The sequence below is a fragment of the Callospermophilus lateralis genome, chromosome 1, assembly GCF_048772815.1.
Source record: "Callospermophilus lateralis isolate mCalLat2 chromosome 1, mCalLat2.hap1, whole genome shotgun sequence".
Taxonomy (NCBI): Eukaryota; Metazoa; Chordata; class Mammalia; order Rodentia; family Sciuridae; genus Callospermophilus; species Callospermophilus lateralis.
The window spans coordinates 28,034,273-28,054,402 of record NC_135305.1 but is presented as its reverse complement, the minus strand read 5'-3'; the positions used below and the strand labels follow the sequence as shown (position 1 = coordinate 28,054,402).

At 35.6% G+C, this 20,130-nt stretch overlaps 1 protein-coding gene across 2 annotated transcripts in view; it reads right to left on the bottom strand.

Moving 5' to 3' along the window:
• Positions 1-19,030, bottom strand: part of Cfap69 (cilia and flagella associated protein 69) — a 62,925-nt gene extending 43,895 nt beyond the window's left edge. The window contains exons 1-4 of one of the 2 annotated variants that reach the window (XM_076860927.2): positions 18,954-19,030; positions 6,869-6,928; positions 4,550-4,615; positions 2,078-2,187 (exon numbers count right to left, since the gene is read on the bottom strand). In XM_076860927.2, coding sequence (XP_076717042.1) covers positions 2,078-2,187; positions 4,550-4,615; positions 6,869-6,913 — 221 coding nt within the window. In that variant the 5' untranslated portion in view covers positions 6,914-6,928; positions 18,954-19,030. Of the gene's footprint in view, positions 1-2,077; positions 2,188-4,549; positions 4,616-6,868; positions 6,929-12,380; positions 12,431-18,953 lie in introns of those variants that run through there. The other variant, XM_076860919.1, reaches the window with a different exon arrangement.
• Positions 19,031-20,130: the final 1,100 nt, after the last annotated feature.

The window sequence follows — 20,130 nt, the reverse complement described above, 5'->3', positions numbered from 1 at the left end:
GAAACAATACAGAGAATGGAAGAAAATCTTTGCCACCTGTACCTCAGAGAGAGCATTAATTTCTAGGATATATAAAGCACTCAAAAAACTTAATAAAACTCACACACACGCACACACACACACAAAAAAAAACCTCCTAAATGATGCAATCAATACATGGGCAAAGGAACTGAACAGATACTTCACAGAAGAAATACGATTGGTCAAGAAATATGTGAAAAAATGTTCAACATCACTAGCAATTAGAGAAATGCAAATTAAAACTATACTGAAATTTCATCTCATTCCAATCAGAATAGCAAAATTATCAAGAATACAAGTAACAATAAATGTTGGTGAGGATGTGAGGAGAAAGGTATGCTCATACTTTGCTGATGGGACTGCAAATTTGTGCAACCACTATAGAAAGCAGTATGGAGATTCTTCAGAAAACTTGGAATGAAACAACCATTTGACCCAGTTTTCCTACTCCTGAATACCCAAAGGACTTAAAATCAGCATACTATAGTGATATAGCCACGTCAATATTTATAGCACTTTAATTCACAATAGCTAAGGTATGGAACTAACCTAGGTGCCCTTCAGTAGCTGAACAGATAAAGAAAATGTGGAATATTACTCATCCATAAAGAAGAATGAAATTATGGCATTTGCTGGTTAAGTGGATGGAACTAGAGACTATCATCCTCAGTGAAATAAGCCAATCCTCCAAAACAAAAGGCCAGTGGCTAGGGAGGCAGAGACAGGAGGATTGAGAGTTGAACACCAGCCTCAGCAATGGCGAGTCTCTAAGCCACTCAGTGAGACCCTGTCTCTAAATAAAATACAAAATACTGCTGGGGTTGTTGCTCAGTATTGAGTACCCCTGAGTTCAATTCCTGGTACAAAAAAAAAAGAAAAAGAAAATGTTTTCTTTGACATGCGAATGCTGACTCACAATAGGTGTCTGGGGGTTCCCACCAGATTGGACAGGGTGGAACGGGGCAGGGGAGTTTGGGAATAGGAAAGACAGGAATAAATTGGACATAACTTTCCTATGTTCGTATATGAATACACGACCAGTGAAACTTCACATCATGTACAACCACAAAAATGGGAATTTAGATCCCATGTATATGTGATATGTCAAAATACATTCTACTGTCATGTATAACATAAAAATTTAAAAAAAAATAAAAATAAAAATAATTTTCATGGTCTCTATTAAAAAGTAAGTCCTGCTGCAGGCATTAAATAAATTATTTTTATTAATTTATCCAGACATCAAAACAATTAAATGTGAGTAGTTACAATATTTTAAATATTGCTGCAAAATTAAGAGTGAGAGTTAGAAAGTACTATGTATATATAATCCAACTAATAGTATTATTTTTATACTAAAAGAAACAATGCTATTTAAAAAATTAAGTTGGTGGAGAAGTTTACAACACAAAACTTTTGGTTTATTCTCACTTTATGAAATTTCCTATAATTTCCTATACTATATTATATTGAACAACTAAAAATGGATATTGTAATATATATCTAGATTGGCCACTGTGTGGCAGCAAAGAAGCATTATACATGTATAGATTCCAGAACAGTAGAAAGGATAAGACTTATTAACTTTATAATTCTTACCACTAGTATATATTTAGAAATATGTACCAAACATAATTGTGATATATTATTCTTCATTCAAAATTGGAAAATAGAAACATGACATGGAACCTAATATATCTTTGAGAGCAAAATTTCTAAAGGGGGAGGACTAGATTGAAACAAAGTATTATCCATATTACTCAAGGATCCTCTAAATATGCTACAATTTCTTGTTTCATCTAACATTTATCATTCATATGAGAGCAACTAATTACAAAGATATTTTGTATAGACTTTAATCTCTTATAGCTAAAAATCTCAGACTACAATTAAATTGACTGCATTTGAAATATCAATTACCAGAATTAGGTGATCAACTAAAGTTTTCTGACTTCTGTTTCATTCTGCTATACTATATTTCCTCATGTCTTTATAATGCAAATTAGAACACAATAAAATACTACATAATAATATAAAATAAAGAAAAACAACTTACCCACATAATTTTAATATGTCACATGCAGGTTCTATAAATTGGGGTTGGTTTTCAATTTTTCCTGCACACAAATTCAGAATTTTAAATATCTGTGCTAAATCCCTTAAGGGCTTTAAGATTTTTAGTTAAGAAATAAAATTAATATCAATATCTTTATCATCATGTTCTTTATAGTACTTCTGTCAAGAAAATCTATACAATTCCATCTATTTTATTAAATATGGCAGACACTTAATTTTTATTATTTTGAAGTCTGAAGAGGAAAATTCAGAACTATATTTTTAGCAGTATTATTTAGTTTTTGTCTCACTAACTTTTAAAAATTTTTTCTTTGGTTGTAGATGGAAATAATACCTTTATTTTATTTATTTTTTATGTGGTGCTGAGGATCAAACCCAGTGCCTCACACATGCCAGATGAGTGCGCTACCCTGAGCCACAACCCCAGCCCCCTCACTAACTTTTTATTCAAAATTATTTTCTTCTCATCACAATTTTAGAATTAGATTATCAACTACTAACCATACATCCAGTTGATAAATAACTTACTATTGGCAATGAATGAAAATAAATTGAAAAAATTAATGATCAGGTTCATGTATATCCTCCATTTCCCAACCACATGCACATAAACATACTGCTCTGGAACAAGCAATCCAAAATTTACTTTAGTGTATGAAATTATTAACATTTCTTGCATTCAGGGTTTAAAATGGTTGGGATTTTAGTTCATTTAAAACTAATATGAAAGTAAAACATAGCCTCTATAGATCTTTAGGCAAAAACACCTTTTATTTTTCCTGTTTAAAAAACCCCTATTAGTGCATAACATGTTTCATTTCTTTTGTTTTACCCCTAAGAGATCAAAGAAGTTATGACTTACAGTTCTTGGTTGAGTTCTATTATTTCTAGTTTTTTTCTAGGTAACTCTAAGAAAGAGATGGGGTTACTGAGTATACTAGAAGTATGCATTTCCCTATCTTTGGGAAGTTTTGCAACTTCTAAAGCCAGCCTATTACTTTTAAAGGCATTCAGAAATAGAACCATTTGCCACCAAATGTCTAACATGAAAGGGCGGGGGTCGGGGGAGACACGAGAAACAAACAAAAGAACAAAACAACAACAACAAAACCATGAAAATCTGATGGAAGTGTTGAGGTGTCAGGTTAAAAGGAAAGGAATCACTTGCTAACAGACTTTCTTGGCTCCCAGGAGAAATGCTTAATATCCACAAGTCTCTAGACTGATTCAATAGATCCATATAAAACCAACTCATTTAAAATAAAGAAAAGACCTACATAAAATTATACAGCACATTTCTTTCAATGGGAGACTTAAGTTGTTTTCACCTGGGACATGTTAATATTAGACTGATATCTTCTTTAGATCATGTTACACAATTATCAGACATGGTTTAGGTCAATTCTACTCAAAGAGGGGTCTATGTATCACTTGTTCTTAAATCATGTTACCAAGTCCATTAAAAGATGAGTACAGAAAATGACAGTGGATATTCAAAAACTTTCATAGCAATCAAATATTCCTGTGAAGATTTTCTGTATTTTACAATAGATTTTAAAAGATAACAACTACCCAGCAACAAAATGGTTCTTAAACACAGATAGATTTGGGGTTTTGAGACACACTTGTTCTCTAATCAGGGTGGTATATTCACTTAGGACAATGTATTCATATAATGTTTGCCAGATTATCAAGCACTTGCATGAATGTTATAATATGTGATCTTCACAACTTCATGACGTACAATTATCTCATTCTAAAAGGGTAGAGAAGTTAAGAAGCTTATCAAAGGTACAATGCTCATGTCAATTGGTAGAAAAGAGACTTGAACTTGGCACTCCTATCATCCACTTCTTCCTGAATCTATAGAAACTGATATTATCCACAGATAATAAATAGTACAATGGACAGAATAATGATTTCCCCAAAGATGTCCATGACCTAATCTTAGGAACCTATGAGTATGTTACCTTAGATGGCAAAGAGATTTTCCAAACGTGATTGAGTTAAAAATCTTGAAATGAGGAAATTATACTAGATTATTCAAGTAGGCTCAGGGATAGTTTAATGGAAAAAGGGAGGCAGGAGGTCAGAGAGATGAGGATGAGATACGATGACTACTGCAGCAGTAAGAGTGATATCACTGGGAGGAGGAAGGTCCTGAGCCAAGGTATTCATGAAGCATCTAGAAGGTGGAAAAGGCAAGAAAATGACTTCCCCCCCTAGAACCTTCAGAAGGACCCAGCCCTGCCAACATCTTGACTTTAGGCAAATGAAATTAATTCTGGACTTCTGACCTCTATAAGATAATAAATTAAGGTAGTTTTAAGTCACCAAGTTTTAAGTCATCAATAATAATTTGCTGCAGCAACAAATAGGAAATTAATACACTTTCTAATCGAAATTCTCCTGTTTCAAAATAAGTGAACACATAAAGATATATAAAGGATACAAGTCCATTCTGATAATACTGCACCAGTTTCTTGACAGATTTAAGTTGTTTTTCTTCTAAATCATCCTAAAACAAATGTTCCATTTAATTCTTTTGAACTATTAAATCTGTTGAAATTTTTAAAAATTTCTTCAAAAAGAAAAAAGACATTTTAAAATGATCAAGGAATTCTTAAATTAATATAAGCATTATAAAATGTTTTCTGAAACAGTAAAGGTAAAAATAAAATACCATTTAAATTTGATTAGGAAATGGAACTCAAAATTAGGTTAATGTCAAAGTCATAGTTGTTTCCAGAAATAATAATAGTTGAAATATGTTGAACATTTTTCTTTGTCATGTATCATACAGGCACTATTTACATGTCTCTCCATTAATCTTTAAAATATCTCTATTACCAGGATATTATTATCCTTCTTTTCAGAGTAAGAAACACAAACTGAAGTAATTTATTTATCCAAAAACAAAGCTTAAAAGTGGTAGAATTAGAAATTAAATTTGGCAATCTGAACCCAGAAATTGTATTCTTAACCTATAAAAACTGCCCAGTGTACTGTGCAAACCAAACATCTTTCATATACTAAAAACTAAAACAAACAAAAGCTCTCTATATAGTGATGTGTCTTCAAGATAAATGCCTTCTTCCCTTTTAATCTTCTTAAACTGATTGTGAAAGCTGTGGCATTACCTATATGTTTTGGGGCCAGCTTTATTTAACAGCTAATAAGAGCTATCTGTAGTTGGATTTTTCTCTTTTAAGGAAATGTAGATACATTCACAATTTTAAAAAAAATATTTTTATTTTATTTATTTATTTTTATGTGGTGCTAAGGATCGAACTCAGTGCCTTATGCATGCAAGGCAAGTTCTCTACCACTGAGCCACAACCCCAACATCTACATTCACATTTTTAAAAGAACTTTTTACAAAAATCACAGGTAACAACAACAACAACAAATTCTTACTTTTATTTTGCTTGTATGTAAAAAATAGACCAAAAATATTAAAACAATTACTAATTTTTTGTCCTTACTATTCATAAGACATTGATTTGTTTTGATGGCTATGCCATGGTCAACCCTACTTATTAAGAATGTATAATCTTCCTTGGGAAAGGCTACATAAAGTTTTACAGTGCATGCTGGCTTTTAGGTATTCAGTCAATTCTTGGATAACATCAGGAGGTGTGGTAATGAGTATGTGTGCATACACATTTGCTATCCTTTTTCTCAACTACTAAACTCTCAGCCTTGAGTCTTTGGTCTGAAATAATTTTACTTCATTGCATTTTAGGTAAGATTTTTCTCAAAATAAATTATCTATGTTCATGTACGAGTATGTATAGAAGCCGTAATTTCTTTTTTTGTTGTTGTTTTTAAAAATTTTTAATTTAGTTTACTTTTGATAAAATACATTCAAATTTTTACATTTTGAGTGTAATTATAATACGTTTTTAACTCTTTAGATCATTATTGTCAATATAACATAATTATGTGAAAAAATCATGACTTTTAGTAACTTTGCTGAAATGAAAAAGAAATTTTATGAAATAAATATATAACTTGCAATTTATGCATGTTTTCTTTTATTAATCTTCTAACATCACTGATCCATCCAACACCAAGATTTAAGCAATAATAATAATAATGTTTGATCCTCTTTGATAATTTGCTGATTTGGGCATATAAACCCATAGCTCTGCATGTATTTTATTTAATTTTTAAATTTTTTTATTGTAGTTGGACATAATATCTCTCTTTTATTTATTTATTTTTTTCTGAATGGTCCTTTTTTTAAAATTCTTTCTTTATTTATTTTTAGTCATACATGACACTAGAATGAATTTTGACATATAATACATACATGGAATGTACATACATCAATCATATTGTCAATTCTATTCTACTGCCCTAGAAGCCATAATTTCAAAACAGAAAATTTTTATTGGTACATTAAGAACACCTCACCACCACAACCACCCATTTTTTTTTTTTTTTTTTTTACTACCTCCTTCTCCAATCCTGTTTGGTAACAAGCAATTTACAGAGGCTTGATAACACTGTCTCTACTCTTATGAATCCTTCTGTTATTAGTCACCATGGGTTTGTTCATTGCCCCCAAAGCAAGTCTGTTCTTTAGCTTCCCTATCTGGTTAAATATATTCATACTAAATAATAGTCCTTGAATTTTAGAATATATATGGTTTGAAATTTCAACAAAAGGTGATAAATGAGACATTTGTGGGAATATGAGTTACCTCTCAGGGAAATAAATTTGTAAGTGTTGTAGCAGAATAATTCTTTATCAAAGCATACTTACTTTATCATTATCTTCAAAGAGTTTCATAACACGATTAAGGTCCATAGGCTTGAAAACACCCTAAAAAACATACAACTCTTAGTATTCTACATCATGGGAATTAAGAAATCACATCAAGGGCTGGGGCTATCACTCAGTGGCAGAGCACTTGCCTAGCATGCGTGAGGCATTGGGTTCAAACCTCAGCACCACATAAAAATAAGCAAATAAAATAAATAATTCTGTCCATCTACAACTATAAAAATTTTTTAATCTCATCAAGCACACTATTTTTATATGATATTTTCCCTTAGTAACTTAAAAATATCGATGACAATAAGATAGCAAGAGGAGAATGAAAAATAGATGAGAACTTACAAGAAAAAAGAATAAATTTTGGAGTTAAAACCACCACCAAAGATCTCTTCTGAATTATAATATTACCTTATAACCTTAAAGATTTTAAATTTAATCAGCCCTAAAAGGTCCAAGAGAGCATTTGGAATAATAGCCCTTTTATGTTATGGAAAACAAAATTATATGGTGCATGCATAAACATTACACTAAGTTTGCCTGTGTAGATATATGATAAAACTAGCTTCTAAACAACCTGTAGATGACCTTCTTGAACTCACTATTCCCCTCTCAGTTGGTACCAGCATTCTTCCAGTCATCCACATTAGAAAACAAGAACCTCAAAGTTCTACAGATTTTACATTTTAAATTTCTTGAGCTCATTCCAGTGACTTCTTCGGTTGCATCTCTCACCCAGTTGAGTAGGGTTACTGCTATTCTCCCTGCTCCCACTCTTGCATCTTTCAACACTGTTCTCCATGGTCAGAATAAAATGCAAATTTGAAATAACCACCTAAGTCACTCAATGATTCCCCACTGATGCCTCTTATCCCATTCTGTTTTTCATTTATATTGTTGCAATTCTATTTCTTTTCTTGATGAATTCCCACAGGTTCTTCAAAATGAGGCCCATTTGTCACCTCCCCAAGGCATTAAAAAAAAGATTAGAAAAGTGTCTGTCCTCCTCTGTGCATCTATAAGCCCTAAGTATATGTCCATTACGATTCCGTAACACTACTCTGAAAGGATTTACAAGCTTACCCCACACCACTTCCTTCCTTGAAATCTGTTGAGGGCACAGACTTTTGTTTCTGGCATTCCCAGCACACTATACCTGGCATGCAATAGTGTGTTAGTTGCTTAATACGTGCTCATATGCAGGGTATTTTGGTAAATGCTTGAAATCTCAGAGACTCTAGTGGCTGAGGCAGGAGGAACCCAAATTCAAGACCAGCCTGGGCCACCTAGCAAGACCCTATCTCAAAATAAAAAATTAAAAAGGACTGACTGGGGATGTAGCTTGGTGGTTCAATCTCTAGTACAAAAAAAAAGCTTTTAAACTTAACCAAGAAGTTATTTTATAATAAAGTTGTTTGTAGGTAAGTGAAGAAAAAATCAGAAAGTGTTATCATCCAGAGTTTAAGCACTCAACAAAGAGCTTCTATTCTCTTTAGGGTAGTCTTCATTGTGTCCACAAGATTTAACCAACAGAATATAACAATAGGAAGACGGTCTTGCCTACTGTGTGGAGACTGAACTGGAGAATACTAGACTGGAGGTAGGAAACCAATCTGAAACTTCAGGCTTTGATAAAAGTTTTGGCAACTGGTATAGGCAATAGTGAATAGAGATCAAACATCATGATGATGTTGATATGATGATACAAATCTTAAATACAGTTTTGCTATGTTTATCTGGAAGATTAATGTTTTGTTGAGTGGCATTTTCTTTTCTTTTTTTAACTATTTACAATTTTTATGTGGCAAGTATATTACTTTTTTAAATTTAATTTTTTTTTATACAAAGGAAGCACAACTTTTCATTTCTCTGGTTGTACATGATATAGTCACACCATTTGTGCAATCATACCCACATACAGGGTATAATGCCATCTCATTCTACCATCTCCCACTCCCCAGGCCCCTGCCCAATTCAAAGTTCCTCCATTCTTCTCTTGTCCCCTCCCGCAACCACTATGGATCAGCATCCACTTATTAGAGAAAACATTTGGCCTTTGGTTTTTTAGGATTTACTTACTTGGCTTAACATGGTATTTCCAACTCTATCCATTTACTGTAAATGTCATAATTTCAGTCTTCTTTAAGGCTGAGTAATATTCCATTGTTTTAATCCAAATGTTATGCTAATGTTGCTTATTCCCATTACAAAAGTTAAATTATTCCAGTTTCCTTTCTCATCCTTTTCCCCACTTCTTATTTTCATACTTCCACTGCTTTAAAATATGTTTAAAAAGATGATGTAATCATGATAAAGGGGACACACTCCTATTAAATAAATATATCTATTTTTATATTTTTCTGTTTTTGTTTATTTGTATAAATACATAATTTTACTTAGGGTTAACACTACTACATTTTTTACTTTAAATCTAAAACATGTTTTTTGTATTTCTACATATGCAATATTACATTGCATCTTAAGTTTAGAATTTCCTTGTCATTCACAAATATAAACTCATATATCCTCATCTCAAGATATTTCTTTCAAAAATTTTTTCAATTGTACATAACTTTAAATCTGTGAAATAGGTTTTTTTTTTACTAAAATGTCTTAATCCATTACAATAAAATATTTACTAAGTACTTATCTGTACTTGGTATTATAGTTACAATTAAAAATTCCAAATTTGTTGTTACAAAAATTTGGTAAATAGAATTTTGCCTTTTAAGATTTGGAGATTTAACAGTGCCATCTGCCACTATGATGGATGTCATTTCTCTTTTCCTTCTATGTACTCAGATTATAGATAGAGTGGGGTTTTATTTTATGATTCACTGTAATATTTGCTTTTGAGGATTAGACAAATATATTGAAATTAAAAGTCAATCCAGGATTTTCTTTTTAAAACCTGTATTATGATCAAAAATTTCCCCCTAAAGAGTAAGTATAATTTTTTATAGGAAATAGAGAATAGATTCCTTTTGGATTTATCTTACATTATCATTTCACGGTACTCTGTGCTACTTGTGTGACATATTTTTAAAGACTTCTTCCTGACCCCAGCCCAGTACCTTTCTTAGCCTTTTCATGCTTCCACACATTTTTATTACAAGGTTCTATGTTTCAGGAACTGTGCTAGGTATGAGGAACACATTGCTGTGACTCAGGTAGCTATTTGTTTGCAATTGAATTTTACAGAAGGCCTTGTATGTTGTACTAAAGATCTTAAGAAACCATTGAATGGTTAGAGAATGAATACATAAATGAACAAAGGCCAAACTACATATGAAAAAAAAAAAAAAAAAAAAAAACTACGAACCACAACCTCTGTAGCAAGCAGCCTGGGAAACTAGCCCATACCATCTACAGCAATTGACTCAGAAAATCAAGGTTCTGTCAATAACTGCAGTTTCCCCATTTTTTGTACCCCTGCTTCCAACTCAGGAACAACTTGAGAAAGCCAAACATAAATCAAATACAGAAAAAAAATGCTGATAGAAAAAAGGCAATATTAAAAAAAGAAAAAAGTCAATATAAAACATGCAATAATTATGCTTCCAAAATCAATCAAATAGGATGTACAGCTTCTAACCAATCCAGCTCCGGTTTCCCCAGGGAAATAACCTGCAATCTCAGAATAACAGAAACTCTATCATCTCCCACCCCATACCCACACTATAAAGTTTTCCTTCCTGGAGTCTAGGCCCAAAGCAAGTGATGGTGAATAACTCCCTCTCCATACCAAGTCTTGAACAAATAGTCTCTGATCTCTTTCGGGTAGTCTTCATTTACGTCCACAAGATTTAACGAACAGAATATGATAATAGGAAGATGGTCTTGTCTCTTGTGTGGAGACTGAACTGGAGAGTACTAGACTGGAGGTAGGAGACCAGCCTGTAACTTCAGGCTTTGATAATGTTTTGGCAACTGGTATAGGCAATAGTGAATGAAGTTAAAACACCAAAGAGCTGGGATTATAGGTGTGTGCCACCTGTAATAGAGTGGCATCAAGCAATGTTCTAGTTGCAAATAATATGGCAGTGAATAACAAAAAATGTGCTTTTATAAAGGATCAGCAGAACATAGTAAGTGATTAGATGCAGTGGAAGAGAGAGAAAAAAAAAGTGAGGATGACACCCTGGCTTGAGGAATTATGTCTGATCATTTACTGAGACAGGGAATGGGGAAGAGGTTTGGGCTGGTGCTGGAGATGAACTAAATTTGGAGCACAGGTTTCTGAATCATGGATTTAAAGTGATAATTTAAGATTTGGGGTAATTTAGATGAACCAATCATAACCATGCATTTGTTCCACAACTATTTTTCATGTATTTATTTAGTTAACTAGTTAGTTAGTTTTGGTACCAGGGATTGAACTCAGGGGCACTTGACCACTGAGCCACATCCCCAGCCCTATTTTGTATTTTATTTAGAGACAGGGTCTCACTGAGTTGCTTAGTGCCTTGCGGTTGCTGAGACTGGCTTTGAACTTGAGATCCTCCTGCCTCAGCCTCCTAAGCCACTGGGATTACAGGTGTGTGCTAGTGCACCTGGCTCATTTATTTTTTTTTAAGAGATGGGGTCTCCAACTGGGTGTGGTAGCACATGCCTATAATCCCAACAACTTGGGAGGCTGAGGCAGGAGGATAATGAGTTCAAAACCAGCCTCAGCAAATTGAGGCACTAAGCTACTTATTGAGACCCTGTCTCTAAATAAAATACAAAATTGGGCTGGGGGATGTGGCTCAATGCTTGTGAGTGCCCTTGAGTTCAACCCCTAGTACTCAAAAGAGAGAGAGAGAGAGAGAGAGAGAGAGAGAGAGAGAGAGAGAGAGAGAGAGACTCGATATGTTGCCTAGGCTGGCCTTGAATTTGAGATCTTCCTGTCTCAGTAACGTGACTCTCCAGCCATGAAGTCATGCAGCCAGCCCACTGGTCCCTCTGCTTTTCAGAATGGAGAAGCAGCAGAATGGCAGTGTGGATGGGCTGAAGTACAGGTAGCCAGCATGGGCTGCTGTGTGGAAATGGTGGTATAGGCCAGGCCAGTGCCAACATGAGCTGTGGCAAGTGACCTGTCACCTGGTAGCAACCTGGCCTGCACATAGTGGGGATGCCTGCTATAGAAATGCACTCTATGTGGTACTGCAGCTCCATACAACTCAGTGAGTGTGTACAATTCAATGACTTCAATTTCCTGCTTCTAGATGTGTCAAGAAAATGAAAGTAAGGCAAACCTGAATGGGACTTAGGACTAATCAATATGTTATTACTTTTCTAAACCCTAATTACCTAATTAGCATAAGTTTGGATCATTAGTGTTATTAGTTTTCCAAACCCTAATTTGCATAAGTTTGGACCAAAAGCAGTGACCCAAGTGTGATATAAACGCCTAGACTAGCACACTCAGTAGGAGAAAACATGCTATCGAGTCCTCTCCTGCACTGCAAGAGTTCTGTTTCTGTTTCTATTCTTCAGTAAATCCTACTTCTACACTCACCCATCCTGATCTGTGGATTTCATTCTCTGAATTCATGACTCAAGAACCTGGAAAGAAGAAGAAACTGATGGTGAGCTCTTGGGGTCTGTTGCAATACTGGAGGATATAGCCCACCATTAAGAGCTGCAACACTTCATGGCTGCAGAGGCCTGTAACTTTGTGGAGACACCACTGGCCAGCAGAAGCAGAGAAAGTCCAGTCTCACCTGCCAGCAGAAGCAGGGAAACAAGTTTCATCTCAAAACTTCAGCTTCCCCTGTTGCTATGATTGCAGGGATACCCAACTCCACAAATATTTACTGAATGCCTATACTGTGTTAGGGAATGTTCTAGGTGGTGATATGGTAGTAAACAATGCAAAACCTACTGCTTTCATAAAAAAACTGATACACTCTGGTGGGGACAAAATCAATAAGTTGTATAGAAAGGGACAAGATGATACTGATCTGGAGAAAATAAAAGGGGTAGGGAGTACTAGAATTCTTGAAAAATATAATTTTACATCCAGTAGTCAGCAAAGGACTCACATAGAGGGTAACATTTCAATAAAGGCTTGAAGGAGATAAGAGAGAAAGCTGTAGATACCAGAGGTAGAACTTCCACACAATGGGCACAGTAAGTGTAGAGGCCTATAGGCTCAGTAACGTGACTCTCTGTACACTCATCTGTACACTCACATAGTACATGCTTGGATGCTTTGAGGAGAAGCCGGGAGGTTAGGTGGTTACAGAAGGCTTTGCTGATCTATAACTTCAATTTCTATTCCAAGCTCAGAGTAAAGGAGTCCTAGGAAGTATATAAAACTACTAATATATATGTCTTACTTTGCAGGAACACATAGTAGGAGAGACAAAACTTATACAAATGAAGCGATGACCAACATAAGACAAGAAATAATTAGGTAAGAAGTTGTATGATTTTGACCTACAACTATACCCATTGTGAGTTCTATGAGGATGGAAATAAATGGGAGGCACTTTCTATTGGAGGAGTCCTTCATGTTAGAGAGGCAGGATTTAAAGGTAGAACAAGATTTAGGGAAATTCAGAAAAGAAAGGAGGGCATTCATTTAATAAATATTTAGCATCACCTCCTGTGTACTAGATATTGTGCTTGGTGTTACACTGGAAAATACTTCAGAAAAAATAGTCATATTTCTGCCCTCATGGAGATGGCCTTAAGCAGAGCATGCAGCACAGATGGTTGACAGTGGCCTCAGACATCATCTGGTTCAGTGATTCTGAGGCTAAAAATCACTTGAGGGAATCCTTTAAAAGAGTCTGAGGCTCAACACTGGTGATTATGACTTATTAAGTTTGCAGTAGGGTCCATCTATGCCTGTTTTTTCTAAACAGTCTTCAGAAGTCATCTGTACACTCACATAGTACAGGCTGGTTTTATAGAGAAGGGAACAGGTCTAGAGAAGTTAAGTAATTTTGTCAAGGTAATTATATTTAATGAGGTAAGGGATGGAATCCTGAAAGGAAGAAAGGGTGGGAGTGAAGAGGAGGAAAGAGGATAAAAAGTGAAGTGGTATTTAAAGAAAACAGAGTGGGCAGAGGAAGAGATATGAACCATAAGGCTGACTAGAAAGATGTGACAACAATCCAGGATTGATTGAGGCGCTATGGTTACAGGAGTGAACAAGCAGTTCTTTTAAAGCCCCATTTGGGTGCTTGTTTAGGCAGCACATATAAAGAACTCAAAAAAATGTAACACTATAAAAAAAATAACCAAATCAATAATTATGCTAAGGAACTGAACAAACACTCCACAGAAGAAGAAATACAATTGATCAACAAATATATGAAAAGGTATACAACATCTCTAGTAATTAGAGAAATGTAAATCAAAACTACAAGATTTCATTTCACTCCTGTCAGAATGGCAATTATCAAGAATACAGGCAACAATAAACGTTGGCGAGGATGTAGTGAAAACGGTACGCTCATACATTGCTGTTGGGACTGCAAACTGGTGCAACCACTATGAAAAACAATATGGAGATTCCTGAGAAAATTGGAAATGGAACCACCACTTGACCCAGCTATCCCACTCCTTAGTTTATAACCAAAGGACTTAAAATCAGCATACTATAGTGACACAGCCACATCATTATTTATAGTAGCTCAAATCACAATAGCTAGACTATGGAACCAACCTAGTTGTCCTTCAATAGATGAATGGATAAAGAAAACATGATGTATATACCAATGGAATATTAGTTCAGCTTTAAAGAAGAGTAAAATTATGGCATATATAAATTATTAGCATATGTAGCTTTGGAGAACATCATGCTAAGTGAAATAAGCCAATCCCATAAAATCAAAGGCCGGTTGTTTTCTCTATTATGCAGATACTAATTCACAATAAGGCAGGGGGCACTAGGGAAGAATAGTGTTACCGTAGATTAGGTAGAGGGAAGTGATGGGAGGGAAGGGGAGGGGATGTGGGTATAGGAAAAATAGTAGAATGAATAGACATTATTACTGTATATATATTTGTGACTGCATGATCAATATGATTCTGCCTCATTTACACTAAGAAAAATGAGAAATTATATCCCATAATCATATCATACACTATATCCATCTATGTATGACATATCAAAGTGCATAAATTCATTCTGCTGTCATGTATAATTAATTAAAACAAATTAAAATTTTTTTAAAAATAAATAAATAAATAAAATGAAAGCCCCATTTGGTGCCTCTTGTTTTTTGCTACATAATCTGATCTAGTGGGGAGGATTAGAATTTTGTTTTGTTGTAGTTTATTGTTTTATATTCTGAATGTACTTGAAACTGTCTCATCCAACTTCTACAAATTCTCTGTGAAACTCTGTAGTAATGTTCACACCATCCTACAGCTATAATAGACTCAGCATTGCTACTTAAAATGGGAAGTGAACTAGAAGCACAAGCATTACCTGTAAGCCTTTAAACAGGCAGAACTAGGGTCCACCACAGACCTACAGCTCAGACTTTGTATTTTAATAAGATTCCGAAGTGCTCTATATGCACACCAAAGTATGAGACATGCTGCTCTACAGGGCTTTGCAATTTTTCAGAATGAGAGGAGCAATACTAAATAGTAAACAGAAGGTACTCAATTTGTACTTTGTGATTTTAGTATATGATTGAGGTAAATTTCACTGCCTATCATCCTCCCAGAGGAGAAGTACTCTAGCTTTAATCTACATTACCCGTCCCTTCCAGTAGAAAGCCACATAAGCACTGGGACTAATCCTAGATAAACAGTCTGAAAACTATCTTTCTATTTGTTTTCCATAGAAAAAAATCTCATAAAGATTGAGATACCATGTAAATAACATCTGAATTTAATAATAACTATTATTATTATAAAAGTTCTAAAATAACAATTATTATTATTATTATTATTATTATTGTTATTATTATTATGAAAGGCTGTCACAAAGTCATCAATAATAATCAGCTATCATTTATGGAGTACTTAACAACCTGCATGCTGCACACTGTGATAAATACCTTACAAATACTTTAAACTTTAATGAGGGAGGCATTCCTAAAAGTCTTCCATGGATGAGGAAAATAAGACTTAGAAAAGGCAAGCAACTTGCCCCAAGTAAACAATCAGAAAATTACTACCCAAATTCTGGTGCCATTTAGTTATCTTAAACCTGAAATATATAATAAATAAGTTTTCTAAAAGGCTTTAGAATCATTACAGTAGGCATTATTAAAATTTTTATAAAGAGAAAATTTGAAGATAGAGTGCTCAAGTAGAGTACCTTTCTGTGAAAATTACAACATAGGAAAAAATGCAATTTAATGCACACTTGTAATCCTAGTTACTTAGAGGATGAGGCAGGAGGATGGCAAGTTCAAGGCCAGCATGAGCAACTTAGGAAGACCCTGTCTCAAAATAAAATAATGAGAAAAAAAGGGGGGGTTGAGGACATAGCTCAGTGGTAGAGCACTTGTGTGAGCCCTGGGTTCAATCCCTAGTACCACACACACAAACATACACAAATACAATTCAAAATCCCAAATTCCTAAACTATTCTTTTCCCTATTTACCATTATTTTTGAACTCATAATCTACATTTATATTTTCCAGAATTCATCTATAAACATTTCAAGGTTAATAAAGTTTTAAAAATCTAATATACTACAAGTAGCATTTGTGGTAGCTTTGATAGTATTCAGAGTATTTATTGCCTTCTACAAAGTTATTTATGTGAAAAAATGCAGAAAATAAATACTACTTAAGGCAGAAGTAAAGCATACATAGAAAACATGTACAAGAAAACTTGCTTATTTTACTTGCTCCTTAAGTAACAATAGATACACCTTCACTACAAAACCTGATTAGGGTAACTGAAATGCTTCCATATAGTAAAGAAAATGATAGAAAACAGCTATCAAAAACACGGGTAGCCTAAGGGGCATTTCTACATATAGAAATCTCCAACCACCACTGTAGAATCCCAAAGAATCCATTAGCTTTAAGGCGAAAATAATTTTAGAAGCTCTTGCTCCCTGGATAAAGAATAATAATAATGATGTCGACTACTGCATATTTTAATATATGACTCTGTATAAGTTCTCTGTGCATTATTTCACTTAATCTTTACTATGGAAATCAGTACTACTATCATCTCCATTATTACCTTCACTGATTTAGGATATCCTTTGGTCACATAATTAGTAACTGATGGAGTAAGCTTAAAAAATTGAAGTAGACTCCACTCGCTTTTAGCCACTAAGATATACTGTCTCTCAACCATAGGAATAGGACAAGGTTGCAAAAATAGAATAGTTTGAAAGGACTGAAAACATTTAGAGTTCCAAAGGTCTTTTCTTCCACTGGCCTGAGGCAGAGGTCTGAAAGGTCATTTTGACTACTTACTGGGAACACTAGAACCCACTCTGTGAGTAAAGAGATTGAGTAACTGTCAGTTAATTTCTTATGACCTTAGAATCCTCATTTATAAAAGCAATCACAAACAAAACAAAACAACAAGAAGAAAATAATCACTAAGATTTCTCCCAACTCTAGTAAATATCTATTCTATTGCCTTTCTTTGGGTATAAACTCCCCTTTTCCTTCGTACTTTAAATATGTTAATACACCTAGAAGTAGAGGTAGAAACACAAATTGATACAAATTGATTTTTTCCTGGAAGAGAACCCTATACTCTTGAAGGAGACATAATAATGAAAGAAAGCAAAACAAAAGGAAAAGACAAGAGAGAAATACACATATATACCTCACAGGTATACTTGTTTCTTATATTATGGACTTCTTATAAGTACTCTTATATTATGGACTATTTTGGCAATAGTCTATTAAAAGTATTTCTTTTTTTTTTCTTTTTAACCTATGCTTTCCTGCCTCATATAACCTTGCCCAATTTTTCTTAAACCAAATAAAGGAGGAATGAGAGTCATCAGTTACCAAATTCACCTACTTCTCAGTTTTGCCTGGTGTATATGAATATAGCAGTAGTGCTGAGCTTCCATGCAGCCTTGGAAATGGAGAGCTACCTTTGCTCAAAGTTCTTCTCCCCACCTAGATTGGAATACTTCTACAAACCAATTAGGACAATTCCCCTGACATCTGTCCCTCCTCACGTGAAAGTACTGTTGCTTTGCAGGTTACTGTGTAAATGTCTGACCATCCTCAGAGAGCTCAACTCTATTCCCACAGAAGAGGTCCCCAGGAAACTGGCCACTCCCAAGAAACTCTCCAAGGCTCCAGGATGCAAACGCAGGAGACAGGGTTCCTGACGCAGCCTGAGACTTGTAAAGCCTCAAAAGGAATTCCCATAGTGGCCCCATACCATTAGCATAAGGCAGGACATGATTCCTCCTTAGAATTCATGGTTTTAAGAACTATCACGGCTTTCTGGGGGGAAATCAATGGAACCATAGTATGAAACAAACGACCTGGGATATCTCAACACCCCCAATAGGAATGTAGACCCAAGAGAGGATCCCAAGGTGAAATTTCTCAGCACAACTTAAAAGAATTAATTTTGTATTCATAACAAAAGCAAACTCAAAACCAAATGCAAGCACATTGTAAAACAAAATCAATTTTCCCAATTCTCTCTGATGCACCCATAACAACCACTTTTAAATTTCTTATAAAAACGATGCTTAATTTTTAATTTCAGGAGCATTTTCCTTTGCTCTGAGTTCAGCATAGGAAGCTTTATACTTATATCAAGAACATTATTTAAAATCCCAGTGCAAAATGATCTATCAACTTAAATGTCACTAAGAAGGATTCCTCCCCCTCTTAGTCATTTCGAAAAGCAGCAAAGATTTTACCACTCAGGTTGGAGGGACGCTCCAGGAGGACAACGCGGCTTGACTCCCCAGGCAGGTTGGTTGACGACAGCCAAACCCCCTCGCAAGCCGAGAAGCTCCCGGAGGATCTGCTCTACGTGTGGAACTTCCGTCCCGCGGGCTTCCTCAGTCTCCACTCGGGTCTTCATTTCTACTCCTGCTGTCCCCCGGCCTCGTCCTTGCCCCAAGACCTCACCCCATTCCCCGCCTCCCAAGGCACAGACACCTGCCTATACCTGCTTCTCCTCGTCCTCAGTCACCGAAACTTGGCGAGGAGTAATGGACTTATTTCTGCTGCCGGGTTCCTGGGCCTCGGCCATTACCGTGGCCTCCACTGCGGACATGGCTAGAAGCAAGGGGCTAGGGGATAAGTGGGGGGTCCTCCGGTCCTACGCTGTGCCTGAAGTCGCGAGGCCCAAAGAGGTCCCGCCACGAAATACGGAAGGCAGTCTGACAGCCGCTGGAGTCGCAAGAGGCCCCAAGGGACTGGCCGTGGCTTTGGCCACCACAACTCTGCCAACTTAGCGCTGCTGCCGCCAGCCAGCGGAGCAAGGCACCGGCCAGCCAGGCAGTTGTTAACACAAGCCAGAGCGTTGCTAGGGGTGGGGCCGAAGGTGGAGGCGAAGGCTCCTACGGAAACCCAGAGAGCCAAACTACTCCAAAACGCCATCTGTTCCTCCACCCGCGAGGGATGGATTTGCAGGTGAGCGGGACGGAGACCGGTGACAGAGACCTCGGTGCGTAGCGAGGAGGCAGAGGTACGTTCGGCACCGAGAATGTGTTTCATTCTTGACTGTTTGCTTGGGGCTCTGGGTGTGTGGTGGAGGGGCGGGCGCTAGAAATGGGATGCGTTTGGGCGATAGGATGGACAGGTAGTTTTGAAAGCTGAGCAGTTTACCTCATCCCAGAAATATGACCAAATTTACCTAAATTTCCCAGAAAAGAAGAAATAAATTTTCTTCTTGTCGTTAGTGGACCCAACGGCTAAACAAGGCTTTTGCATACAACGATAAGCTTTTGAATCGATTTATTGAGTCTAGAGCGAGTTAACCTTTGAAGCTCTGCTTTTCTCACCTGCTATCAGCCCTCTGTTCTCATAGAATTGTTTTGAGGATTGAATGAGATGGTAGTGTTTGTTAAATGGTGCTTGGCACATAATAAGCACCCAGTATGGTCAAGATTATCACTATCTTAACTATTACTATAATCTGTCCATTGTATCCTGAGTGATGATGCAAGTTTCAAAACTTGAATAGAAAACTGTTCATGATAATCATCAGTGTAACTCAACTTCAAACACGATGGCTTTGAAAATTAAAAAAAAAAAAAAAATTCTTTTAACTTTTTAAAAAAATCTCCAGAAAGTCTTCAAGATTTAAGTATGTGTGTCTATATGTGTGTGTGTTTTTTCTT